At 39.6% G+C, this 27985-nt stretch overlaps 1 protein-coding gene across 1 annotated transcript in view; it reads left to right on the top strand.

The window, feature by feature from the left end:
* The first annotated feature begins 1386 nt into the window (after positions 1–1386).
* sema3b (sema domain, immunoglobulin domain (Ig), short basic domain, secreted, (semaphorin) 3B) overlaps positions 1387–27985 on the top strand; it is a 31310-nt gene continuing 4711 nt past the window's right edge. The window contains exons 1-16 of the mRNA XM_085392645.1: positions 1387–2127; positions 8907–9425; positions 11459–11616; positions 13289–13351; positions 21117–21236; positions 21570–21663; positions 21796–21915; positions 22036–22178; positions 22270–22384; positions 24770–24839; positions 24960–25104; positions 26431–26650; positions 26740–26831; positions 27213–27254; positions 27626–27783; positions 27907–27962. Of these exons, the coding sequence (XP_085248771.1) occupies positions 9236–9425; positions 11459–11616; positions 13289–13351; positions 21117–21236; positions 21570–21663; positions 21796–21915; positions 22036–22178; positions 22270–22384; positions 24770–24839; positions 24960–25104; positions 26431–26650; positions 26740–26831; positions 27213–27254; positions 27626–27783; positions 27907–27962 (1786 nt within the window). The 5' untranslated portion in view covers positions 1387–2127; positions 8907–9235. The remainder of the gene's footprint in view (positions 2128–8906; positions 9426–11458; positions 11617–13288; positions 13352–21116; positions 21237–21569; positions 21664–21795; positions 21916–22035; positions 22179–22269; positions 22385–24769; positions 24840–24959; positions 25105–26430; positions 26651–26739; positions 26832–27212; positions 27255–27625; positions 27784–27906; positions 27963–27985) is intronic.

Below are 27985 nucleotides of genomic sequence, written 5' to 3'. Positions count from 1 at the left end.
CGCTCTGGTCCTGCCTTGGAGTATTTGGGATGTACTGACCGTTCTGTTTGAATGGACGGACGAAAACATCGTCCTGGAGGAGTTGTTGCAGTTGAATGAATGCTTTTATACTTTTTTCCCCGTGAAAATGTATCAAAGGAATACATTGTAGCTTACCATATAGAGACTGACCCCAGAGAGCGAGAGAGAGAGAGAGAGAGAAGACAAGGCTTCTGAGCCCACCATCACATCAAAGACTGTCACTAAAGATTTTGCAAAATATACATTTTTGGTCCATCTGTAAACCTAAAACACATGTAAGCTGTTTGAAAAAAAGAAGCATATTTATGAATTTGTGTATTCAAAAGCCCGGGCATCATGAATGGTTGACCAAAGCTTCAACTCTGATATGTGTCTGAATGATGTAAACCCTCATGTTCTATAAATGTGTGCCAATTACCCTCTTACCAGCTTCAGCGTACGTGTTCTCCGCATCAGCCTGAGTCACTCTTATGTATCTGGAAATCTCTGTTTCTCTGTGTGTTTATAGTGACTTTAACTGATCTCTTATCTAAATGCATCAGTAAACCAAGCCATGAGTCATTCACTGTAAGTGTCAAGTCACGTCTCACAGCACATATAACCCTGTTTCAAGGCTCACCTGAGCTCGCATGTTTATGTGCATGTAACAACACCAGGAACGCACCAAACCAAACCAAACCAAACAGTTTTTAATAGAATGTCACAAAATGCAACGCAAAAGCAATGTGAAAAGAAGAAAATCTGACTGGTTTATTGGGATAACAGCTGGTAGCATGAATTCTTAAGGCTCATACCATTAGACCTGTAGCTCTCAAACCGTGGACTGGGCCACACTGGTGTTGCAGAGAGCCATTCAGGTTGGGTGTCGATGGCTAGGCAAAAAAAATGGTAAAATTCAATTGAACAAGTATGTATTTTTGTATGAAAACTGGTTTAGCCAACTATATTTAAGCAAAATTTTAACATCAGTTCTAAATAAATTATCAGGTGGGTGGCGAGGCTTTTGGCTTCTGAAGCATTGCGTGTCAGAAAAAGACTGAGAACAGCTGCATTAGAACAGCTGCATTAGAACAGCTGCATTAGAACAGCTGTAGAATAAGTGGAAGCAGTTTAACCTGAAACAGTGGAAAAAATGTTGGTAATGGTAATGATGGACTCTGAAAAAGAAAACGTTTCAGCCAGGTCCCATCACAGATACACAGTAGCATATCCACACACACTACGGACAGCTCAGTGTGTGTCTCTGCCCCCTTTGACGCCCCTCCTTTAACCTCCCACCTTTTCTTCAACCCCTCCCTCTCTCTCTCTCTCTCTCTCTCTCTCTCTCTCACGTTTTCCCTCTATCTCTCTCTCCCTCCCTTGAATTAAGTCCATTATCCCAGCCCGCTCTGCCTCTGAGCAAGTCTACTCTGCTCAGCTGCTGCGAAAACTCCGTGTATGTGTGAACTCCTTGCATGCATGTGTTAAGAAGAGTTTTATGTGTGTGTACAGGCTTGTGTGTTTTTGTAAGTAGAGCTGAAGTGCAGCCGTTCATCAGTGGAGCTGACTGCAGGCAGGGGGAATACTCAGATCTCGCTTTGCTGCTTTTTAACTTCACTTACTTACTTTTTGGACTTTTTGAAGACTCACTGGACATATTTTGCACCACAGTGGAACTCTGCTGTTATTCTCTTTCTGTTCATGCACCATTCCCATAACTGGAAATAAATTATTTTTTTCTATTTTTTTTAATCAGATTTCTTAAAAGTATTTTTCAGGTATTTCCACCTGTTTAGCTGATCTCAGCTCTCACTTTCTGGACTGGTCAGTAACTGTTTTTTCATTACTCCATAACTTGTCTTATCTTTCTTGCTTAAATCAGATATGAAAAATCTTGGGAATGGGTTTTTGAAAGCACGCAACAAAAACTGAAAAGGTTTGTGTTCAGTGATTTCTGCATATAAGTAGAGGAAAGACTATGAGAAAGTAAAATGAAACAGAACAGTGTGGTAACAATGGATACTGTCTGCGCTGCCAGAGGCATGTTGGGCTCAGGTGGATGCTGATCCCGACCTGGAATGTTCTGAACTCCTGTGGAATTTGGTTCCCCTGGAAACGGATAGGCAGGTAAGTTAATTTGGACTCTGTTCCAGTAAGATCACCATTTAAGTCCGTAAAGTCAATAAAATTAGTTCAGTTTAGTGAAAGACACTTCCAACCACAAACGGACTTAACTTGTAGATGAAGTAATAATGAAATCATGACTCCTGCTGTGCCGTTAAGTTCCCGGTTCCCTGAGCCTGCTGTGCCTGTGACATGACCACCACGTGCAGCACTGCTTATCCCGCACCACTTCAAAACTAAAATATCTTTCTAAAAGTCATGCCGATGACATGTGGGATTTCTCTCAGAGTGTTTACTTGAAATCTGCTCTGTTGTTTCATTTGAGAGAGTCAACTGAGTTGTTTTTCCTCTGGGAACAGTTTGGAGCAGATCCAGTCAGGAGACCAGAGGCTGCTCTGTAAGGTCTCGCCTTACTGCTGCTTCAGGGCTTAACACAGCCAAATGGATAGCTACCAGGGACCAGCAGGCTGCCCTCGCCTTAGTGACTCCTTCATTATCTCTTATTTCAGAGTTTCTTCCATGAGATGAGAGATTTAAGCTGCATGACCGCAAGGCAATTTTCCCACAGTAATTAAGCAGATTTCTTTCTTCAGTAGTATCACTCCAATCACCTCTTCCCATCCCGGCGATACAGGCAAAACTGGTGAAAGACTGAAAAGTTATCCATCCTCACAAATGAGACCGGTATGAGCATGAGCATAATTAGTGAGGACAGCAAACACCCAATTAGCAAGTTTTAGTGACTCCAGTTTCAATATTTATTTTTTCCCTTCACACTCTGAATAATAAGAATAGTCAAACTGAATAAATGCTAGCCATGGGGTTTGTAGACTGGGAAGTTTTCCATTTGTGATGCTGGGCCAAATGGCTCAGGACCAGCGGACTGCCACAGCATCTCCAGCTCCTTCATTCACTTACACTCTTTTAAAGGGACCCGAGGACTCTGCTTCAGACTGTTTCGCTTTTCTTTCTCAATATGTTTCAGCTTAAATCCCATAAAGACCGGTGCTCACTTTTGGCTTAAAGCTAGGGCTTACTTTGTTTCTGTTGAGTGTGTGTGTGTGTGAAGCTTCACTTTGCTTCTATGACTAGCATTGCCCAAAGACTTAAAACACTTCAAATAAGAATGAACTTCTGAGATGCTTATTAAATTCTTTTGTAGCCTTCATATGACTCAGGCTTGTGCCCTTTTTTCCTATGTACTTTAAAAGTTTTTCAACTCAACTTTTAGTTGTAATTTTTTTACATTTATGGGCCATTTATATCATAATTATAGCAGAAAACCATCATTTCAACTTACTGCTTTTTCACTATAGGTGGTCTGTCTTTATGAATGTTTATTTTTATAGTTATCAAGGGAAATGAAGCGCTGCGCACCTCGTTGTCCTTCCCAGAAAAAGCAAAACGCTGTCATGCTTCAGACCAAAGCGCTGTCACAGCTGTATTCATGGTTAAAGTCACAGTTTTGCATGACTCTTGTAGAATTTGTTTGTTAAAGTCTGCAGCATTTACATTAAGCAACGCCTCCCTGCATCACCTGCCCCGTTCACACATCTAAGACTTTCTGCTTCCATGCTTCTTTTCATTCTTGGAAATGGGGCAAAAACTGGCAAGCCAAAATTTTTCAGTCAGAACTGAATCAAAACACAACTGTGCTTTAAAAAGTATTCTTTAAATGCCAAGGTGGTAACTTAGATTGGAGGTCCACGATTTGACATGCTCACTATACTATGCTACTATATATTGTACAGATGCATTCGGTCCCTGGATGGGTTCACTCTAACCATCACATTTACACCCTGAATACCATTTCCTTACTAGTGACTTAGCTGTCACTAGTTAATATTTATCCTTTTAATCCGAGAAAAATAATGTGACACAGACTATTAGTGCTTTGCGTTCTGACACGTATTATGATCACTTCATCAATACATGAGTCAAATTTATTGCAAAAAATTTCTGAATTTGATTAAAACAGCAGTAAATAACCAGAAGGAAAACAGCTGGTGGCATAACATTTGTGCTTCCAGCTTCAATTCTTTTCAGATGTGTTTTATTATGTCAAAATGACATGTTTCAATGAGAATGCAGTTAACTCTTTTATGTGGTCATATGATTTCAAAACTATAGACTTTATAGTATTTCTGGAAAAACATCTTGGTTTCTTTGGAAAAGACTTATCTGTTCACCTTACCAGCCCTCTTCTTAACCTTCTTCTCGCTCTTTGCGTCCATCCTCTACTGTCTTCTCTCTTGCATTCCTTCCCTTCCTCTGATTTACTTCCACTATTTCACAATTCAGCAGTACACATAATTATAAATAGCCATAGATTAAAGGAGCTGCATTGTCAGTGATAATGGGAGAGAAGCAGATCTTTCTCTGGACTGACTTTTAATAAAGGCTTTTGTGTGCCAACATATGTTTTCCATAGCACTGACTGCTTTCCTGCATTCAGTGCTCCACAGAAAACCAATCAAATTAGATAGTATAGATGGGAGGGGGACTCATCACCGTGATGATAAGCAAGTATCTCTTTCACAGTGAGCCAAGTCTTTTCTTAAACCTGACCGAGTTGGGGAGCTAAAAATCATAAAATAAGATGGAACTATGGAAAAATACATGGAACTCCTATGCTGTTCTCCTGCCGTATTCCTCATTCATATGTAAAACACACTTTGTAAGAAACAGAGAATTCAAGTGAGAGCTTTGAATTACATACGAACTTTTAAAAAAAAAATCTTACTGTATTCTCTTTCACCCCGTCGCTCGTCCCATCTGTCGCCCCCTTAGCAAATTAACTGGTGCAAAAGCCACCAGTTACCTGCTGTTACAGCTATTTTGCTCTGTAAAGCTCTCCCTCCCCTCCTCACCCTCTCCACTTATTCTTCATCATCATCCATCCATCCCTCCCGCTTTTCATTTCTCACTTGCAGGGAGGCTTAGACTTATTGCTCACAGGCCAGGGAACTCTTTTTTTCCCCTAGGGGAGAAACAATTGGCTCCTTTCTCTCCATCACCTCCTGCCTCACTTGTTTCTTCTCCATTCCTCCCTCCCTACCTCTGCTGCATTCTCCTTTTTTGTAAGACTGCATGCATGCAGGCTGGCTGCAGGGTTGAAGTGCAGAAATGTCTATATCCTGTTGTTTTGTTCACTCCTTTCCACGTTCTCTCTTTTGTTGTCTTTCCCTGCCTTTTCAATTCTCCCCTCCCCGTTCTCCCTCCTTTTAGACTTCTAATTCTCCTTTCCTCTCCCTTTCATTCACATTGCCTTACTGCTTCATCCACAATTCATCTTTCAACTCTTTTCACACGTTTTCCTTGCTCTGCTCCTGTTGTGATTCCCCTCTCTTAACCGGCCTCTCAACAACTTCTTGCCTTCTGTCTCTACATCATTTTGTCATCTCTTCATTCTTCCCTCTGTAATGTTTTTATTTGTCTTTGCTTCCTTTTCACCTACCTGTCTCTTCATATATCTGACCCTCATTGTTTCCCCCTCTGGCTCGGCTTGCTCTTGATCTCCACTGTGACCTGTGGCAGTGGTGGTCTACAGGTTAAACTGCAGATATCCATTTATTCATTACTGCATACAATACAGTAAAGTTGCACTCTAACCCCACTCTGAAAAAGCCGTTTCACCCTGGAGGCGGGCTGCTTTGTCTGCCCATCTCAATTTACTCTGGTTTTGACAGGACAGCCTGCTCTCTCTCCCCCCCCCCCCCCCCCCCCCCCCCCCACCCAGACCCCCCCCACCCAGAATCTCTCTCTCTCTCTGTCTTTCTCTTTACTTTTAATCCATTCCCTCTTGGCATGCTGCTGCTCCATGTCTATTGAAGCTGAACTGAATGCAAGTGTCAGCGGCCCCAATGGCTTTTTTTTATTATTAAGATCCATTATGGAACATGCAAGGACTTTGTGTTTGCCTCTGCATGTGCATGCATGTGTGTGTGTGTGTGTGCTGAGAAGGGCTAGTTTTTTAGGTGGGGATATATTCTCCTACATCCTTGTTTATGAATACATACAAACGTTTGTGTGTGTGTGCCTGCTCACAGGGCTGTGATGTGATGTGATGAAGAGGAACAATAATAGACTCTTCAACTCATGAAGAGTTATAGGATGCACACAAACACTGCAACACACAGCTCGGGGTGTCTCGGAGGAACAATGGGACCAGTCGTTCCTTTTATAGCAGCCAACAGGAGTGTGAGGGTTTCGCTGCTCCTCTTGTCGCTTCCAGGGAGTGTGACGTGAATTGCGCGCGTGTGCGTGCTCGCTTCTGTTCTTGTGTCACGTAGCTGCAGCTGATGAGAGTGCTGATGTCCTTCCCCTTGAAATACTGCAGCATCTTTGCAGTTCAGTGCAGAAACTTGAGCGTGCATAGACATGCAGCCTTGTGCTTCGGCCTTTCTGTTTCACAGACCTCAGCACAGTTTAGTGCTCTTGTGATCACTTCTTTAATGCTAGCTGGGAAACTTTGCACTCAGCGAACATCTGTGAAATCACCCAAGACCTCTTCAATTCGAAAACAGCGAGTTAAAGTAGCAGATAGCAGGCTGTGCTGGGATATAGCCTTGCATGTATGCTTTTGTCCATTCACAAATGTGCGTGTGTTTAGATACTGGAGGGTATGTGAGAGTTTATGTTCCTGTTAAGCTGTGTCTTGTTGTGTTGTGGCCTGGGAGCCTTGAGCTTATGAGAGCTCTCCTGTCTCTACGCTTCAATAGCTCCATTATTCATAAAACTCTGTGCCAACAGCGCAGACGGGTCTATGTCTGTATAGTGTATATGTGTTTTCTCATCTTATGTATATTGTGCTTTAAAGTGATTCTTTAGTTTTCAGTGATAACCAGGAATTTGAAACTAATAAGAAAGTTGTTCCAGCTTAGAGCAAAGTGCGTATTTGAAAGCTTGGCATGCTTTAAATATGGCTGAGATGATGTTGGTGATGACAGGCCTCACTCTGTTCACACAGTCATCCTCGCGGAACGTAGACACAACACCTCTACGTACACTGAGGTCAGTGGCATCCCACTACAACTAATGGCTGACAAATCTCAGATTCTGATATTAAACTTCTGCCTGCATCTGCAAGCCACTTTACAATCCAAAATCAACCCATATGTGTCTGACAATCAGTATCATGTCCGTTGTTGCAGATGCCTAGTCTATTCTTCCCACCTTATTGTTTCTGTAGTCGTAGAAAGGTGAGGAGGGCTGTGTACAGCGCCATGCTGCCAAATCTAAATTACTCCAGGGAGAAATACTGCTTCTTCTTTTTCTTAGTTGCTCTGACTGATATCTTTTTCTCTCTTGGATCATCTTTTGTAGTTATTAGTGGAAAACAAATGTTGTATTCCTTTATAGTGCATTACAAAGTCAGCTGATTTGGCTCTAGTTGAAAACATATGGCTAGCAATAGACTGCAGTTTAAATATATCCACAAATCTTTTTTGGCCTTACCCCTCATTTAAAGTATCCCAAGCAAAGAAAGACACTGTTATTTTACGTCTAATATTGCCCCAGTCAAGACAGGGAGATCTAGTCTGCAGTAAAGAGCAGATTATTATTGAACAGCTGATTTTATTGCCAAGACACAAGAGGGGTTTTTATAGAGGGTGACAGATGAAGGGAAGTGATAGAGGTAATTGTTAGAAGGAGGAAAATAAGTAAAGATTGAAAATGAAAAGAGGGGAAAAGCCAACTGTCTGCCTGTTACTGAGTGCCAACTGTGAGGTGCAATATAATAAAGGAGACTGTTTCTACTGAAAGGCTTTATTGTTCCTGCTGCCTGCAGAGTCCAAAGTACTGAAAGAGAGGTGTGTGTTCACTGCGCACTTTTTTTCCCTTTTTTTTTTGCAGCACAACATTCATATAGATGTAGGACTACAAGCCACTGACCTCCCTCATGCTTTGGCATTGACAGTGCCGTAAGATGTTATTGGGGAATTTTCTGAAACAATAGCAAGTCTGTCTCATTAATTTCCGCAAATCCAATACATCAGGAGACCGAGAAAAAAAAAACATTATAGAAGCCATGTGTAAACTAGATTGGGGGAAAAAGCAACACTGTAAATCTCTAAATAACTTGTAATTTCATTTATCTATTACTGTGTAAGTCAATATTGATATCAGAAGCCAACAGTCGCTCATTTTGTGAGGCTGGATTCGCTCACAAGTGACACTGTTGTAAGAACTGATGTGCTCATCCATTCATCCATCTTCATCACTGTCGGCTCATTAGTCCCTCACAATGAAGAGATCTCATTCAGTGACACTGTCTGCCAGTGTGGAGGGAGCGAGGAAGAGTGTGAGCAAGCAAGCGAGTGTGTGAGTGCTGGATGCGTATATGTGTGTGTGAGCTGGCAGTGCCACAGACATGGAGAGTTTGCGCTTGGCTTGGCAGTGCGCAAAGCATATCTCTATCTCGCACACACAGTATTCATCACACAAGGTCAGAGATTATGTGTGTGTGTGTGTTTGTGTGTGCGCGCGCGCTTTGGATACTGTCCCTGAGTCTTGCTGTAATGTGAAGAGATTATAGTGTTGCCATAATGGAGGCTGGCATTAGCATAGCCTGGCAGGAGCATCAATCTGAGTCTGACTAAAAATACCTCAGACAGCAGTGTGTGTGTGTGTGTGTGTGTGTGTGTGTGTGTGTGTGTGTGTGTGTGTGTGTCTGTGTGTGTGTGTGTGTGTGTTTGTGCATGGGGGCATCCCTGGCATAAGCACACGTGTGCTAGCAGTGCATATTTCTAAATTTGTTACTTCTCTGTCTTTATTTTCAGGTCTATGTGTCCATGTTTAATGTTTATGGCCCATCGTTGATGTGAGAGTTCAGCTTGATCATCCTTCAGAGTCCCAAGAGAACGACGTTACGCTGATTATTGAGACTCTAAAAAGAAGACTGGAAGAGAAAAAAATAGAAGCCAACACTTTTTCAAGGATCCTTCCAATAAATCCTTAAAAGGCCGGTCCCTGCTTCTGTCACACAGATTCTGAAGACTGAATCAGAACCAGGACACAACTATAGCTTCTATTAATAAATTAAAACTTAAATAAATAAATTGACAGACTCCGCTTTTGAAAGAAAGGAGTTTGCTTTACGTTTGCCAAGATGATGACTATGATGATGATGGTGGTGGCCACGATGGTCACCTGCAGCTCTCTGTTCCTGCTGGGGCTGGCCGCTGCCCATGTGTCCTCCAGCACCGTGACCCGCACCTCCTCTTCAGCTTCTTCTTCTTCTTCTTCTTCCTCCTCCTCTTCATCATCCACTTCACCGCGCATGAAGTTATCATATAAAGGTAAGAACAAAAGCTTTGAGGATAAAAGTTCTGGTTCTTTCTAAAAAAAAAAGGCAATTTCTCTCTTCCACTGCCCGTAATAGTTAGAAAAGTATCTACACAAACCACACGCACACACACACCCCACTTTCTCTGTTTCATGTAATATTCAGCTTTATCCTTTTGAAAGTATATGCAGCTGAACAGTAGCCAACTGTAATTTGTGGCTGCTGTGATTCACAGCCATAGACACACACACACACACACACACACACACACACAACTTAAACACACACACACACAACTTAAACACGCAGTAGCACGGTTTTGTGTTTCATCTTGGGTATTGTATGTTAGAAGAAGGCAGCTCAATGCCCAACACAGCCACATAAACCAAGCTGGTAATTACAGCCTGAATGAACTGGCCAAGGCCATGAAGCTGGCTGCAGACCGTTTGCACAGCTGAGACATGTACCCGCCTGAATTTGGGCTGAAGGTAACTTGAAGCATTTATTATGAGAAGACTTAAGACTATTCTAGTTTTATTTGAAACACAAATGACAAATGAGTGTCAACAGTGAGAGTTTCTTGGTTCCTAATTAGGCTGTAGGCGGTTATTAAAATACTACTTTGACATAAAAGTAGAGTCCTATAAACAATTTTAGCCACTTTAGCAATGAAGCTAAATTGCTGATGCCTTTCTGTGTGTTTGGTAATGGTGCTGTTGTTAGGATTTTAGCAAACATAAACATAATATGTTAAACATTAAAAACAAGCGTTTCACAATGACATGCTGTACAGCTGATCTATCTGAGAGTATATTAATTAATACTACATTTTTTGTTTTTAGTTAGCAATGTAGCATTAAATGGCATTTTTGACTGCTGCTTTTTATTGAGTAGAAAGCATTATTACTTGTTTAAAGGATGAAGTAACCATTACTTAACTCAACTACTTAAAGTAGATTTGGGCTGTCAAATAATATTTTCTTGACAGATATTCTGTACCAGCGCTCAAGAAAGGAGCAGTAAAATATTAAACACCAATACACTTGGATCTTAAAGTAAAAGTAACTGCATTTAGCAGAAGGCAGGTATCATACGCATGTTTTTAACACACTATGCCCTCAAGCCCAGGGTTATTGCCACCACAGTATGGTGGGGCTGAATAAAAGTCCCTGATGTCATGCTGGCGGCTATTGGGTGGCGTCAAAGACTTAATTAAAGTTATAAATTCACATTAGAACAATGGCAGACTAATAAAAGACATTTTAATGTCGAAGTGAGGAGGGCTTTGGTCTTGTTTTCTTAAGCTCCCAGTTTGAGCTGAGCACGTAGGGGAGGATGTAGTCCCTTTATTTCTTAGTTTCCTCAAGCCAAGAACAGTTTTTAATTCTTTTTTTTTTCCATTAAGCTTGGGGTGACTATTATAGTTTAAATTTACAAATACAAGCTAAATTTTCCTGGGCACTGTTCCTCTAGAACTTTTTCTTGCCAGTTTGGAAATGGTAAAGACATTCAGTTTTTCCACTGAAACTAATATAGTGTCATTACTGTCAGAGGATTTCATCCTGCTCGTTTCACAAGTCACTGGCCTTAGGACACAGCTCAGAAATATACTGAAATACATAAGATGTTGAGGGTTTTTTTTTTTTAGCAGCGTGACTTGTGGAAGCCCTGTAGCCAACTAACTGATGTGGATCTGAAGACGCCGATGACAGCTTTGAATGCAAAGATTTTATGATTCTTTACTTACTTTCTGAAGAACATAATTAATAAAAAAGTTTACTTCGCTATACAACAAAAAAGACAAGTAAAGAACAAAAGACTGGTCCAAAACTAAAGCCCCTGCAAAGTTATCCGAGTTATCTCTTTTCTGTATACATATAAGAACATTTCTCCATAAATACAGGCAAACACATTGGCACCTACACACTAACACAAATGCATAGGCGGGTTCTCCCATACTTAATATCTTTATCTTTAAGTTATGTGGAAATCATCGACTCATATCAGTGTTTGACTGAGGTCCACCCTGTAAATCTACATTTTCAGAGTTGCAGCAGTTCCACGGAGTGCGACGGTTTGAGCTGGAGCGTTCCTGCTGCTTTAGTGCCCTGCTGTTGGATGAAGAGAGGGGTCGACTGTTTGTGGGAGCCAAGAACTTCCTGCTGTCTCTGTCGTTGGACAACATCGCCAAACAAGAACACAAGGTTGGCCAGAAACAACCCCCAAAACCAAACTTGTACAGCTGTAAAACATGTGGGAGTGTGAGCGGTCTGTTGATCAAAACTAAGTTACTGCTGCTGAGATTTCAACATTTTCAACTCTGTGTTTTAACGGTTATGAGTAGATTTAATTTTAGATTCTCATGTGCACAAGGCTTTTTAAAAAGTTATCCATAAAATAAGGAACTGTTTTATAAACACAGCATTTTCCCTGGTAATACACAAACCATTACCAGAAGAGATAAATCTCAACAACTCCAAATACATTTGCCATGAAAATATTTTGTGACCTTTTGTTAACTATCTTAGGTGATTATACTGGCAGAAGATGAAAGTGAGTCATTCTTACAACCACTGCAACATTGTTTACTTTCTAAGAATCATTTATTATTTTGACTCACAAAGTTAGTCACCTGTGGTTTGTATTCTTGCATTCCTGAAGGAAATATTCAGAAGTGTGGAAACATTTTTACAAACACACCCTTTAGAAAATAACATCCGTGCACATATGAGTCTACTTAAGTGTCTGACCTGAGGGGAAAAGAGAAGTGTTGTAGCCATAGAGGAAGGTAGAAAATCAAAGAGCTGGACGGAGATAAGAAAAAAACATTTATGCAAAAGAGGTTATGATTCATATCAAAAAGGTACACTTTGTGAGGCCTTTGCCTTTGGAGTATAATCAGAGCTGCAAAAAGACTTGAGTATACAGTACACACACTGGCAAAAGAACTGAAATGTATAGACACTAGAGTTACACACAAAAAAAGCCCACAAAACACATCCGTCCACAGCTGCTTGGAGTAAATTGCAAGTTTCTATCTGTCAGATATGAAACCTCTGTTGGTTTTAGGTAGATGAGGGAGTTTGATTTATGAGCTGGGTGTGCAGATTCACTGTAGCTCTTCCTGTTTTTTTTTTTTGTTTTTTTTTTTTTGGGGGGGGGGGGGGGGGGTTGCAATGTTGTTGAATGGCTGCAGGATAAAATAGGTTAGAAAGAAAGAGATGGATCAAACTGTTCTTACACTTGATGGTTTAAGTCCTGATATTAGAATAGAATAGAATAGAATAGAATAGAATAGAATAGAATAGAATAGCCTTTATTGTCATTGTACAGAGTACAACGAAATTGGAGTGCCACTCCCTTGGTGCAAGTTTCAATAATAAATATAAATGTAAAATATAAAAAGTACAAAAAAAACAATCGTAAGTACTGAAACAATAGTATGTACAATATATACAGGATAGCAGCATTAATATAATGACAGTATGAATAGCAGCATAATATAATGACAGTGACGGTATGGAATAGGTTCAATTGTTTTTGTGCTTATTTACTACGGTGATAGCTCTGGGAAAGAAGCTATCCCTGAATCTGTTTGTCCTGGTTTTATGTGACCTGTACCGTCGGCCTGACGGTAATAGTTCAAACAGTTGGTTGCTGGGGTGAGAGTGGTCCTTGATGATATTGCCAGCTCTGCTGAGGTACCGAGAGTTTGCAGTGACCTCCAGGCTGGGCAGAGAGCAGCCAGTGATCTTCTGGGCTGTGTTATATTATGAGGGAATGCATCTCTGGTACACTCTAAATAATCTAATTTAGCCAAATTAAAAATCCAGAGTAAATTTACAAGATGGACTGATCTTTGTCTGCCTGTTTCAGATCTATTGGCCTGCCCCTGTTGACTGGAGGGAGGAGTGTAACTGGGCTGGCAAAGACATCACTGTAAGTGATCACACCACACGTCACCTTAGCCCTGTGATTTCATGTTTTCATTTTTACCAGAGAAAAAAAAATTGATGTGGGTACTGTGATATCACCTGGTAAAGCCCTGTTTTCAAGCCTTCCAATAAATGTTTTTGCTGTCACCAGCTTGGTTGAAAAAAGTAAGGGCAGGTCTGACTGTGAAACCACACGCTCATTCACTAATGACTTGTGATTGACAGCTAGTTAACCAATGAGCTTGTAGTTTCATACCAAAGATAATCCATAATTCTGAAGCATAGAAGGACTGAGATTTGCAAGGTAGACTTCATTTTTTATTCAGTATAACACAAAACAAGTGACCGGGAACATAAACGAGGCAGGAAATTGCTTACAGAGGTAAAGACAGAGAGCTGTTTCCAGATAGGCTTCAATGGGGCTGGAAGTCCTTTTGCAACCACAGCTATCACCATCCAGAAGCCTCAGATAGAACGATAGAAAGTTTTTAAGAACACCAGGTATTGGCTTTATTGGCCCGACCCCACAGCTACGCCTGTGTTTTATCTTGTCTGTGATCTCTGCTTTGATTTATAAAAGTTTACAGCTGATACAGTTCAGATGTGGAACCTGAAAGTTTTTAGAAGTGTGTTGTCATCATCCTATGCAATAATACACACTGCATTATTATTATTATTATTATTATTATTATTATTATTACTCAAGGAATATTTAACTACAACCTGTTAGCTAAACTGAGTTTTTATGAGACATAATGCATCATAACATCCACTTTAACCATGTCCCATTTTACATACAGTTCAGTAAGCATTGCTACTGAGCTCCAAGTGCAGAATGTAAGCGTCCACTCCTACCCAGCCTAACACAATGCTACCTTTTAATCCACTCGAGTCATGGGAGTCATCACAAGACAGAAACACCACATTTAAACAGATAACATGTAATAATAGGTGCAGCACTCCTACTTTTGGACCTGCCATGTGGTGAGATTACTTCCTCCAAATTTGTTTCTTTGAGCCCTATTTGAATGATATCCACACAGTCTGATGTAGAGCTCACACTCAGTGTTTACACACACACTGTCTAACCAGACAGGTTTGGGATCAATGCAAACATTTCATTTTTTAAATGTCACTTAAATATTAAACTTTGTATTGCACTGGGTTAGTGAATCAGAGAAACTCAGTTGGAAACACAGTTCTTGCTGAAGATCTTTGATATATTCACTATGAGAGCAACTCACTGGGTTCTTCCTCACTGGAAGAATATGTGCAGCAGAAAATAACAGTTACATACCTTCGCTTTGACGATATGATGCAATGCAGTGAGGTCACAGAAATCTAAATATTTACCCGTTGCTTGTAAAAATGTGGCTCGTTACATTAGGTTGAATTGGATGTTTATTATCTATATGAGGATGGACGGACTGAGTGAGGTTAATAAAGAGCATCTTGGACATGAACTGCAGCAGTAGCAAAAAGATGCAGATTAACAGGAAATGAAGCAAAACCCTGATTGTTAAAGTGTTTCTATTTGGATGATTTGATCTGATTCTGATTCCGTTCTGAGATGACTGCATGCACAAAGTCTCCATGACTGAACTCATGACCTGCTGCAGAACTCACAGCAGAGTTTACCAAAAGATACGCCATCATCAAGTTCCCTTGACTTATTATTTAAGTGCCAAAAAAAGATTTTCTGTGTAATGTTCTGCATGTGGATGTAGTGTGGGCAGGGGGGGGCTTGGCTTCACTGACCAACATGTAGAGGCCACCAAGAACCTATAGACCACCCAAGATTACAATTAGATAACTCTACAGGTCAGTGTGTGTGTAGGTACTTCGTGGCTTTAACTGTTTAAAACAGTAAAATCACATCTGCTTATGCAGATATACCATAAATGTGTCTATTTATACTCAAGTGTTTGACAGTGTCTGTGTGTACATTTATCCCTGTATGTGTAAGTTTCCAGTGTGTGTGTCTAATGTCTGTGAATGTGTCTTTATGTGTGTGTAAAACAAACCCCTCATCAGTGTGATTATACAGCTGTAGCAGACAGACAACGGGCTCCATTCATACAAAAATCCAGGCTCTAATTTCACCTGACCAGGAGTCTGTGTGTGTGTCTGTCTGTGCATGAGTGTGTTCAGTTTTCTGTATGCATATGTCCTGTTCGAAAGTGCGAGTAACTGTGGAGACTGTGAGTGATGAAGAGAATTAATGTAATGAAGAAGATAATGAGTTATTGTGGGAGAAAGAAAGTGATAAGACAAAAGTTCAAAGAAAATGACAGATTTTGCATTAAAGTAGTTTTTTTTACTCACATTTCTATCCTTTGAAATGTTATTTTTATCCTCTTTTATCCTTTTCTGTGTGAAAACTCACCCAAACCTCCACCACGCACTATTGACCCTAATTACAGAGAAATGTGTTTTCTATAGGAAGAGGTCAAAAGCTCTCCCTGCCACTTGATCTCTTCCCTCCATTCATTTTCCATGTTTGGTCCTTTCTTCATATTCCCTGTCCTCATCTAATATTGTTATTTACAACCCTCCAGTCCTTCAAACAGTAAAACCACCTTGCATGTGCCAGGACACTAAGACAAACACAGACACATGCAGATAAACAGAATTAGAGCGGGGCAGTAAACAGTTGACAGTTTACCCAGACACTTGGTCTGACTCAGCACTCTGAGGCGTCACTGTAAGGCCGGAGTCATATTCAGAACCGCAGAAGTGATAGATTGTGTGTTTATGCTGTCATTTCAGTACCCACTTGGTAACTTTCAGTGCCTTCCAAGACCCATTAATAAATCAATGGGTAGGAATTAATAATAAAAATCCTTTTCTTTATTTCATAAGTATATCATTCAAAGCAATTTCTTATGTAAAATGCTCTGTGGAAGATGCATTAATCACAATTGTAAATCAAAATTGATTTTTTTAAAGGTATCCAAGAAGCTGCATGTTGCACAATGAGTTCTGGGACATTATGAATTAGATTATGAATGAAGTCCAATAGCTCAATGGGAAGAATTAATTTAAAAAGGAGAACTCTTCCAAATACTCATGTTAGTCTTTCTGGAAGACACAAACTGAATTGTGTTAATCTTTAACCAGAGGTGGGACCAAGTCATTGTTTTGCAAGTCTCAAGTAAGTCTCAAGTCTTTATCCTCAAGTCTCAAGTCAAGTCTCAAGTAATGTCAGGCAAGTCAGAGTCGAGTCTCAAGTCACTGGTGTAAAAGTCCGAGTCAAGTCACAAGTCTGAAACTTTGAATTTCAAGTCCTTTCGAGTCTTTAAAAAAAAAAAAACGAAAAAATAATGTTGCAGTTATGCTAAATGTAAATATTAGACCATGTAATTTTAAAATCTGTGTTTTTCTCAACACATGACAAAATAGTGAACTTAGAAAATATACACAAATTGTGAAATTGCACCTCTTTAAAATGCAGCTCAATTAAACCTAGCTCCAAGAATAATTTTCACCGACAGTTCTGAGATAAGCTGCATGTTATTCTTGGATGCGGTTGTAGGACCAGCTTTAAAATCGCATGACAAAAATATCATACACATTAAAAAAAACTGTATCACCAACGTAGCCTGGACAACATTTCCTAGTTAGATGAAGTCAGCTATCTCATCTTAGCATATTTATATGCATATTTATAATTATACGGTTCTTGGAGTGAGTGCACACACTCATGAAGTTTAGTAACTTCCGGTCACTGCAACAAGCCCAGGTACAGTTTACCGACGGATGGGTGCAGGACCTTGAAATGCACCGTGTAGAACGAAAGACCATCGTACGTATCATAAGTTTACCAGTCTCACAAATTGTCGTCATAAATACACATTCCTTAACCGTTTATTAATAGGACCTTTGAGCTCAACGGTAATTAATTAGTAGTGGAAATAATTTCTGGTAGCGTTACAGAAATGTAGCAGTGACAACAATATTGTATGCTGTAATCACCGCGCGGATAGGAGGCGGCTGGCTTGACCGCGGCTCACAAATGACGGCTCACTTTACCGCAGTCTGTAATCGCACTGGGCAATTAGTGATACAAAAAAACTGTTTTATCCTGTGAATAAAAGTATATGTTTTTGTCAATGTACCATAATAACAGAAGCGAAACGCAATATTGTGTCAGGACAATTCACTATTTATGCACAATAAATAAAGGAGCATAGCGCAACAATTTCTGTTCAGCGCCAGACTTGCTTGTAACCCATATCACTAATTATGTTATGAAAATGACGCATTAACTACTAAAAAACACTGACCTTCGTGTAAATGCTTGGAGCAGACTAACCTGTGAGCTGGAGGGTTCTGGGACGTTATATTTGGTCTTTGAATGGCTGCAATCCAGGCCATCCGTCGCGTCTTTGTTACTTCGGAAACATGGCTTGAACAATTTCTCTTCAACGACGTAATCCGATAACAACCGATCTCTTTACCCGTCGGCTTCCCGTGGCTGTCATGCGACCGGCTATTGCAGTTAATAATACAACAGCTTCTTGACATTTTTGTGTTTCTTTTTATCGCTGTTTAACTGATTTTAATTGAAAGCCTGCGTGCGCTAGTACCGCTTGCCACGAGTTCCCAGAATCCTTTGCGGTTCTACCCGTGAATGACGTCACATTTTCAATCTCTATATAATATGCATGTTAAATTTTATATTTGGGGTAAAATATCAAGTCTTTTCAAGTAAACCGGTTCAAGTCCAATTCAAGTCCCAAGTCATTGGTGTAAAAGTCCAAGTCAAGTCACAAGTCTTAGAACATTTTTTCAAGTCAAGTCTAAAGTCATAAAATTAATGACTCGAGTCTGACTCGAGTCCAAGTCATGTGACTCGAGTCCACACCTCTGTCTTTAACTACTGAGAGAAGAAGCTCAGTGACCACCAAGTATGTCTGAAACCACCAAAGAACATTTTCTTTTCCAGCATTGTGTAGACGATCACTGTGCAGGAATTCACACACAAACAACGGTGAAAAGAATTGGAAACAAATGGAAAGAAGGCACCCTCTTATGTATATCACTTAGAGAGTTGGATTCCAGAAATCAGTCCATTTTTAGGAGAAATGTGGCCTGCCAGTATCCCCTGATACTGCATTGTCCCGTTTCACAGAGATGATCAAAGGCATTCCTATGTTATTACACTGTGATATGTTGTGTATCTAATGAACATCACCATTCCCATCAAGTCAAACCCTCTCTGCCATTAACTTTATTAAAGCTTCCTGCATCTCTTGGAATCTTTGCTTTTACACAAATTCAAACAGTTTGTTCTGGTTTTAACCAAATGGAAAATACAAGCTTCCAGCAGCTTTTATAACAGCCTAGTTGTTTTTTAAAGTTAAGTGACCTCCAGAAACCATGTCATGTCTTAGATGGAGTGCATCTAGGCACCCTGGTAACTTAGCCAGTGGAACGAGCTAGCCAAATAGCTTTGGTGCCTCAGCCTAACCAAACAACAAGTGAAAGCAAAACATAAAAATGGTCTCACAGTCAACACTCCAGTCTCAGTGAAAAGTCAGTGATGTTTCTACTTCCACACTCTTCCTGATCTCTCTGATCGTATTATGGATTTTCTTTGTATTTCAAAAGCAAACTACCCTGTATATATATTTAAGTAATCCTTACTTGAAGTGTTTCAGATGTCGAGGACAAATGAAAAAATCTGATTTAGTTCAAGGACATCCTGGTAGATTAAATTTTATGCACCTGACAAACACAAAAATAGCCACTGAACCAGAACACGTTACACTTCACATAAAATGCTCAAAGAAGCATAGTTTATATGATAGCAATCGATATGGAGCCAAATACCATAAACAGAGCACAGATAGTGGCTAAAATACTACATTAATGCTGTAGATCAGGTTAATCATCAACAGAAGGAACAAAGAGAAACAGAGAAAAAGACATCTACAGCAGAACAATGCAGCATTATAAAACGTGAAGGCAAGACTTAGAGCTCAAGCTGCTGTAAGGTCACAGCCCTCATTTTGCTCACTGTTTCAACTAATGAGTCAGTGGCATGTCAAAGGTTGTCCAGGGAACCCGTTAACCCCCCCCCCCCCCCCCCCCCCCCCCACACACACACACACACCCAACCCTTCCACACACCCAAACCCTTCTGTATGTATGCACACACACACACACACTGATCAGACAATGAGAAAAAGTGATTGCTGTCATCATTTCACCTCATTCTTTTTGTATCTTTTCAGGGTCGCTCATGCATCTTTTCCCTACCCTCCTGATCTCTCTCCTTTGTCACATCAAAGACTTTTCTCTGTCAGCCTCCTGCTCTGCTGAGTGCCTCACCTTTCTCTGCCCCCTGAGACACACACACACATATCTATAACCTTCAGTGGTTTAGAACAAAGGCTTGCCATTCAGCCTTTAAAACCTACCAGGGGATTAGAGATGGAGTTGTTGTGTGAATACACAAGTTTACTTGTTGTAGTGTATACACGCACACATAAAGGTGTTTAACCAATCGATTGGCTGACTAAACTGTTGCCGTGCAGGAGACCTGGAAAACAGCAGGCCAAACAATTCACTTTCTATGAACGCTTACACAGAAACTGATATTCTGCATATTTACTCCAAAAATGATTAATTTGTCTTTTAATTGTCCAAATGATCCAGGCTCTGAGCTGTTTGCATTATGACTGTCTGCTGTTGACAGTGAGATTCATGTCTTTCCAAACCTTTAGATCCACCAATACTCACAACAATCGACAGACAGATGTTACAGTGACCTGTCTGGGGAGAAGTAGACAAGCGCAAAATGGAAAGATAAAAGCTTAAATGTGTGCTACAGTGTGTGAATATATAAGAAATAAACAATGTACTGATGACATGTTGTTTTGAACACTTTCGTAATCACAATACAGAAAATCATTTATAAAAATTCATATTCAATATAAATCTGTGGTGTGAGATTCTCATGATAATGGCAATAATTGTAGTATCCACAGCAGTCCACATATAGTATCATCTCTTTATGGGCTAATCACCTCAAAGCGTGGTGTTTGAAGACAGGAAGAAAAATGTACCATCCATTATCTTAGTATACAGTAAATCCTTTTTTTCCAGCACTCTCTTGAGATCCATCTCAGTGTAACCTGATTCTGAGATGAACAGATGTGTCTATGAATCAATAACATGCTCGCTTGTTATTAGAAAGAAGCCAGGATAATGGAAATAAGAAGACATAGAACAAAGATTAAAATGGTTTGAAAAGATATAAGTCTGGCAAAAATAAAATGGATAATGAAATATAAGTTTATCTTATTTCTTTATGTAACTATTTTGCATTCTTTTCTATAAATGTATACATATAAGTCAAAGAAACTTGACAGCAAGGTTATTATAGAGATTGGTGATATTATAGCAGTTTAGGAAACATGGTTAAATTACGTGTGGATATTCATTTGACCATTTGATTGTTAGTCAGTCGTATTAACCAGGACACACATGATGTCAAACCTGTGAGTAGGAGATGGATCTGGGGACATCATAGACTAAATGGCAGACAGCTATTTACTGTATTTAAAGGTAAACACTACCACTATGTCAGGCTTGGAAAAAAGGGCATTGTATTTCATGCAAGAATTGTGTTTCAGTAGTGTACCTAACACTCTGTCTCAGAATTTGTAGAGTGCCAATCACAAAACAGTTTCCTTCCTAAAACTTCCTAAAGATCAGCCTTTAAGTTAATAATAAGTACTATATGTGTGTGTGTCTTTCAGTCTGACTGCGTGAACTACGTGAAGATTGTACACCACTATAACCGCACCCACTTATACGCCTGTGGAACGGGTGCTTTCCACCCCACCTGTGCCTTTGTCGAGGTGGGACACAGGATGGAGGTGAGGAATGTACAAAACACAACCTACACTACACTCACTATGCAACAGTGTAACAAGAAAGTCTAAAAATATTATACAATGTCTTTATCTGTTCTCATCTGCTGAAAATAAGATGTTTCAAACACAGAAACTTCAGTCCTCTGCCAACCAATTTAGTCTCTATTCAGTGTACCTGTCGACAGACCCTTAAAATATGGTCTTAAGTGTATAAAGAATTTGGCATTTACATCTACTTTACAACAAATCTCAAAAATAAAATTAAACCCCCAATTTATAGAAGGACTATGCAAATATAATCACGCTGTAAAATCCCTTCCCTCCTCTGTCCATCAGGACCACGTGTTCAGGATTGACCCCTCTGAAGTGGAGGACGGGAAAGGAAAGAGTCCGTATGATCCTCGACACAACGCTGCATCTGTGCTCGTCGGTAATTGCACCCATGCAAACTAATATGAGATGACTGAATAAGAACGTTCATTTAATGGGTCTTGAAATTGGGCTGATTTGACGTACTACAAATATATTATCCAAACAGTCGTTGACTAATTCTGTCTCCTAGGTGATGAGCTGTATGCAGGCGTGGCCACAGATTTAATGGGAAGGGACTTCACCATCTTCAGAAGCCTGGGGAAACGCCCCTCTATCCGCACTGAACAGCATGATTCAAGATGGCTTAATGGTGCACTTTTGTCTTTTTTTTTATCAGATTATGTGTTGAGACGACTCACATGAAGAATTACACTGTGTTGATAGGAAAGGTTATTTTTGACTAATTTTTTTCTTTGATTTTCTTTACCAGAACCAAAGTTTGTTGGGTCCTTTTGGGTCCCTGAAAGTGAGAACCCAGATGACGATAAGGTATTTTTCTTCTTCCGGGAGACAGCGGTTGAGGCTCAAGGGTTGGGAAAATCTACCTACTCCAGAATCGGACAGCTGTGCAGGGTAAAATCCAGCAGCAATTCCAGCTGGATTGTTGACAAATATAAATAAAATATCCTCTTAAATTTATCTTGGCTATTTTTTCTCCAATCAGAATGATATGGGCGGTCAGCGAAGCCTGGTGAACAAGTGGACAACATTTCTGAAGACCCGTCTGATCTGCTCGGTACCAGGAGCTGATGGCAGCGACACGTACTTCGATGAGCTGCGTAAGTACAGCTGTGCAAACTGTCAGAAGTACAAGTATGTACTGTGTGAACTATTTTAAGATGAAAATTGTGCTGAGTAAAAATATGCTATAACATAAATGAAGTAAACAAAGCTTTCACTCGACATCCTCCTCCTGTTAGGTTGTTTGCCACTTTCACCAAAAAACTTTGGTCATTACTAACGTTTTGTTTTTCCTGTCACCGCTTCTAAGATATTGTGCATTATAATCTGGTAGTCTCACTTTTCAGTAGACAGAGAACAGAAAAGCAAAAAAAAAAGTGCTGATTTTCCTTTTTGGATTTTTATCCAGAAGGACATTCTGCGGGCAAATGGAGAAAAGGTCCTGGAACGCATAATAAAAAAAAAAAGGATTTCTGACCTCAATTGTAGATTACCATTCAGTCTAACATTCCTGCAGACTTGGAGCAAGCATGAGTGACAGATTAATTGGTAATAGATTCTGGCCTGATCGAAAGCCAATGTTTTTGCTGTGGGTTTAGAGAAAGTTAGAGGCTCGTCTCTGGTAACTCTTCATATGACAAAAACCTATAATGTGTTTTCAGGAGATGAAATCCAGAAGTGAGACTAAATTTATAAAGCATATCAAATGACAAAGAAACCACAATTTTCCTGTAAACCTATATGAATTTCCACCGAGAAGTTATACTTTTCATTATATATATATGTATATATGTGTATATTTTTAAAAGCCTTTTCTAAAGACTGTCCTGTACACCTTGCACACCAAGCACACATTCCCAGTTTTGTGGTCTGTTTAAGCTCCAAAACCTTCCATATCTTCCTCTGACATGACGGTGCCACTCTTTCAACCCCTATCCTTTGGCTCCAGGAGGAGATTTATGAGTTTGGCGCATAGACGCCAATTTCTAACCACATTTTGCAGTTGTAATAAAATGAATGTCTGGGGAAATATAGTGTGATTCTATGAGGGATCCTTGGACTCAGAGGACAAATGTAAATCATGTTTGTTTCTCTGGAAAAAAATGACCCTTTTTTGAACCCATCCTCAGAGCAGTGTCCAGTACCCATACCCATAAGAAGTTATAAAATGCAAGTCAAGCTGATGAGTATCCTAAGAGCAATGTTAGGCACATTTTTTGCCTTTTAAAGCTATCTGTGAATACAAAATGGATATAGCTGTGATGTTTGGTAGTTTGGCACTCCTCATCTTGTTTTTTTTTTTTTTTATAAACTGAAATAGTCCTGTTTATAATAAATTTAGCATTAACCCGCAGTGCAAAAACTAATTGTGGAAGTTATTCCATCAGAGAATAGACACTAACAGTGAGTCTGTCATGAAGATCAGAAGACCTCAGTATCACTTTAGCACAAAGTCTGAGTTTTTATCAGAGACCTGACATTCAAACATGATTTACAGTCGACATTCAGAATTTTTCTGTTGTAATTTTTAAAATCAGCAATAGTGCTTTAAAATATAAACAATAAAGCATTTAGGAACCTTTTTATGGGGTTTTCACCTTCATAATGAGTCAGTTAGGTGTAATAAAAAGACATGCAGGCCAGTTATTTAGCTAACTATACCTGAGATGACCAGAGATTTCTTTCAAATAAAAAACAAGTTGCTTTTGGTTTGTTTCACTCTATCTGGAATTCAGGATTTACTTTTACCAAAATGAGAAATTACTTATACGTATTAATAAAATTATTATTGGAATATATTTTTAAAAGAAGGAGCTATTTGTTGTTATACAACTACTCCCCGAACCTGCAGTCATGTGGTTTGCTGAGCAGCTGCACGAGTTTCAGCTCTCAAGATGTTTCCGATAGAGCTTTCTTGGCTGTATCTGTGGGCTATAATATGATCTGTCTTTGTGCTTATCTCATGACATAGTGAAAGGAAAAGTAAGTGGTTTAGGCTAAAGTCTAAATTACCCTTTGGCCACATCTGTCCATCACATTCCCTCATGAACTTTCAGTCTCTTGTCTTGACCTTGATTTTTTCCAACTATATCCATGTAAAAATAAATAATTGTTAATCTGAAGTTTTTGTTCTATTAAAGTATGTGCACCATGTTATGTCTTTAGAAGCAGGAATTTCATTAAAGTACATGGAAACACATTTTGTGGCTCAAGACTAAGAAATACGCTCTTGTTTATTATGGAGATCTCAAACCTGACAATTGAAGCAAAAACTTAATGAAACTCAGTTTGTTTAAAAGATTTTTATAAGCTGCATGAACCTGTGGTGGATTTTGTTCCATGTCATGACCCTCAGTTATCAGTAACATGTCTCGTTAAGGTTCTTAGACATGGCCAAAGGGTTTTGTTTATCTTTCACTCAACCTTTGACCGTTAGTCTACTGCCACCTGACCAGTGTGTGTGTGTGTGTGTGCATCCTTAGGCGATGTTTTCCTGCTGCAGACGAGAGACAGAAAGAACCCTCTGGTTTACACCGTCTTCTCCACTTCCAGGTCAGAATCTGTTCATATTACGTGTGTATGTTTGTGCATGTCTGTGTGTGAGGAGAGACGTTTTTGTGTATTTTGCGTGTTTTTGTTGCATCTAACCCAACTCCCTCTGTCCACCAGCAGCAGTGTATTTAAAGGCTCAGCTGTGTGTCTCTACTCCATGAATGACATCCGGAGGGCCTTCCTGGGGCCATTTGCTCACAAAGAGGGGCCCAACTACCAGTGGGTCCCCTTCCAGGGAAAAGTGCCCTATCCCCGCCCCGGAATGGTATGTCAGTAATCATAAAAGCGCATCAGCGTCACAGTATCTAGAGTTTCCAGAAGTGCAGTGTTGGCTGATCAAGTAAATGTACACATATTTGCGTAATTGTGAGAAACTTTTACTTGGAAGTGTATATTTTAGATTACGTTAATGTTTAGTTATTACTTAAAATCTGATTTTAAGTACAAAACATATATACATCCTATAATATATAACACATTGCCATAAATTTAATGACCCAATAAATTAATAATGCTAGACCATCACATACAGTGGAATATTCTTTAGTATGTCTTCAGTGTTGAATTTGTTGCCTCAAACTAAAACTCAAAACAAAACAAAAAAGTTGTAAAAAAATGGCCTCATAGTCACATTGAGACAGTATTCAATATTAAATATTTTTTTCTTCCAAACCCCCTTTCCTTTCAATCAATATGTGCTCATTATGGGCCTTTCCATTCAGCTAAGCACACAAGTGTAGCATCAGCATGATTTGTTATGCAGAGCTTCAGCTGTTACTGCTGCTGGAGAACAATCCCTATTGTATGAATGCAGAATACTAATTGTATTTGGCCTACAGAAAACCCTCCCTCACGCCATCATTACCTCGCTGGATTGTAAAATTAGCAGAACAAATCAGATTTTAAGAACGCGATCTTGCTTACAAGTACATTTACGCAAAAAGTGCACATAATGCACATTCTGATTTAAAATGCATAACCCACAAAAAAAACAAAAAACAAACAGTGTGGCTCAATAAAGTGCAAATTAGTAAAAAGAAAAACGTGGAATTGTATGAGAATAGACGCTGCATGATGCTAAATTGAGTTTTCAGCATTTAGAAAATCCAGGACTGGAATTTTAATTAAAGAGGGTGGCTGGACTCTGACCTGGTGTAAATCTCTTTTAAGTCCTTGAGACCCATCACACCATAATCACCTCTCTGTTGAACTGTGCTTTGTGTACTTCAGGTCAGCTAAAGTGCTGAGAAGTTCGGCATTTAATTTCAGTTTACATCCAGAAAGACAAAACAAGTTTACTCATCAAATATCAGTCATTGTGCAATGACCGAGTCCAAACATAGTAAATAGGAGAGCACTGACTCAGAGTCAGCTGTTTTTTGCAGAGCTTTACAGCAGCCGCATGCATGCACGTTCACGCATTCAGGTCCTGAGAGAAAATGTGTACTCACTGTAGTTTCACTGTAGTAGTAGTTTTTTAAAATCCTCTTTTTATTTTTATCCCCACTGATGTTCAGTAAAGTGCACTAACCTCAATGTAAACTTTTTAAGTTCCCAAAATACTAATTCGATTTTTTCTGCCCTTCTTTAGTGCCCCAGCAAGACATTCGGCAGCTTTGAGTCAACAAAGGGTTTCCCAGATGATGTGATTCAGTTCGCGCGTCACCACCCTCTAATGTACAACCCGGTCTACCCTATGAGCCGAAGGCCCATCTTCATCAGGACCAATGTGGATTACAGCTTTACACAGATCGCTGTGGACAGAGTCAATGCTGCTGATGGACAGTACGATGTCATGTTCATTGGCACAGGTGAATGAGCAGTAATCATTTCTAACTCTAGGGTTAAACAGGAAAATGATGAAATTAGTTATTAAGCGGTTGTGTGTGTGAAATTTCAGATAAAGGGACAGTACTAAAGGTGATCAGTGTCCCCAAGGAGAGCTGGAACAACATGGAGGAACTTTTACTGGAGGAGTTGGAAGTTTTCAAAGTAAGAAAACTGTGTACATGAAAGTACATGTATTTAGCACATTTAGTCATCATGACATGTTGTATTCTTACAAGCATTAAATCTCAATGAAGTGTTGAAATTAATGGATCATTCAAACTTGCATGCCTTTTATTAAGTGTACTGTACTCCCTGGACACGACCTAAAGAGGAAAACAAAGGATAGTTTGAAAGAACATTGTATACATATGCATGTATACATCCATTGTTTATTGTATTATTGTAGTATATTTACCTTACGATATAAAGCACCTTGAAGTTTTGATTTGGTGCCATATAAATAAAATTGAACTACATACTGATAATTTTGGTCAAATCTAAAAAGTATGTTATTTAGTTTGGTACATCTCTTCTCCTTCCCAGGACGCCTCATCTATCATCAACATGCAGATCTCCTCAAAGCGGGTATGCTTGTTTAATTCTTAAAAGCCCCAAAATCATGTTTTTAAGAGTATGTCAAACAGTGCAGCACTGTATTATCTTTAGTCAATTATTTCCTCTTCACAGTGGAAATGGTTGACATATCTAGACTTAGAAATTAATCGACCTGTTTATCTGCACAGCAATATATTTATATGCCCCGAAAGAGCAATATAGTATCTGAGGCTGTACTAAATCAGAATGGTGATGATGGATAATGCACAATATAACCAAAGAGAGCCAACATAAATTGCCATAATGGACACATGGATGGTATTTCTGGCACATAAGCTGTTGTGCTGTTTCAGAATAAAGCATGTTTTAAATGCTTCTCTTTGCTTGCTTTGTTTTCACAGCAACAGCTGTATGTCGGCTCTGACACAGGCCTTGCCCAGATTCCACTTCACCGCTGCAGTGTATACGGGAAGGCCTGCGCTGAGTGTTGCCTGGCCAGAGACCCGTACTGTGCCTGGGATGGAACTTCCTGTACTCGCTACCTGCCAAACACAAAGAGGTCTTCGACATTAACATGACCTATAACAGATGATCTTTACTTAAAAGAAAAAAGTGAATTTGCAAATACTGTCGTGCAATAAAACATTCCTTTTCTTAAACTAAAATGTCAAACTTGTTACAGACGTTTTCGCCGCCAGGATGTAAGAAATGGAGACCCTAACACTCTGTGCTCAGGAGGTACAATTCTTTCATCATTTCCA

Source organism: Rhamphochromis longiceps, linkage group LG20 (assembly GCF_057381845.1).
Source record: "Rhamphochromis longiceps isolate RC_006_pf linkage group LG20, R_longiceps_female_GT1.1, whole genome shotgun sequence".
Lineage (NCBI taxonomy): Eukaryota > Metazoa > Chordata > Actinopteri > Cichliformes > Cichlidae > Rhamphochromis > Rhamphochromis longiceps.
This window is presented reverse-complemented; position numbering and strand designations above follow the sequence as displayed.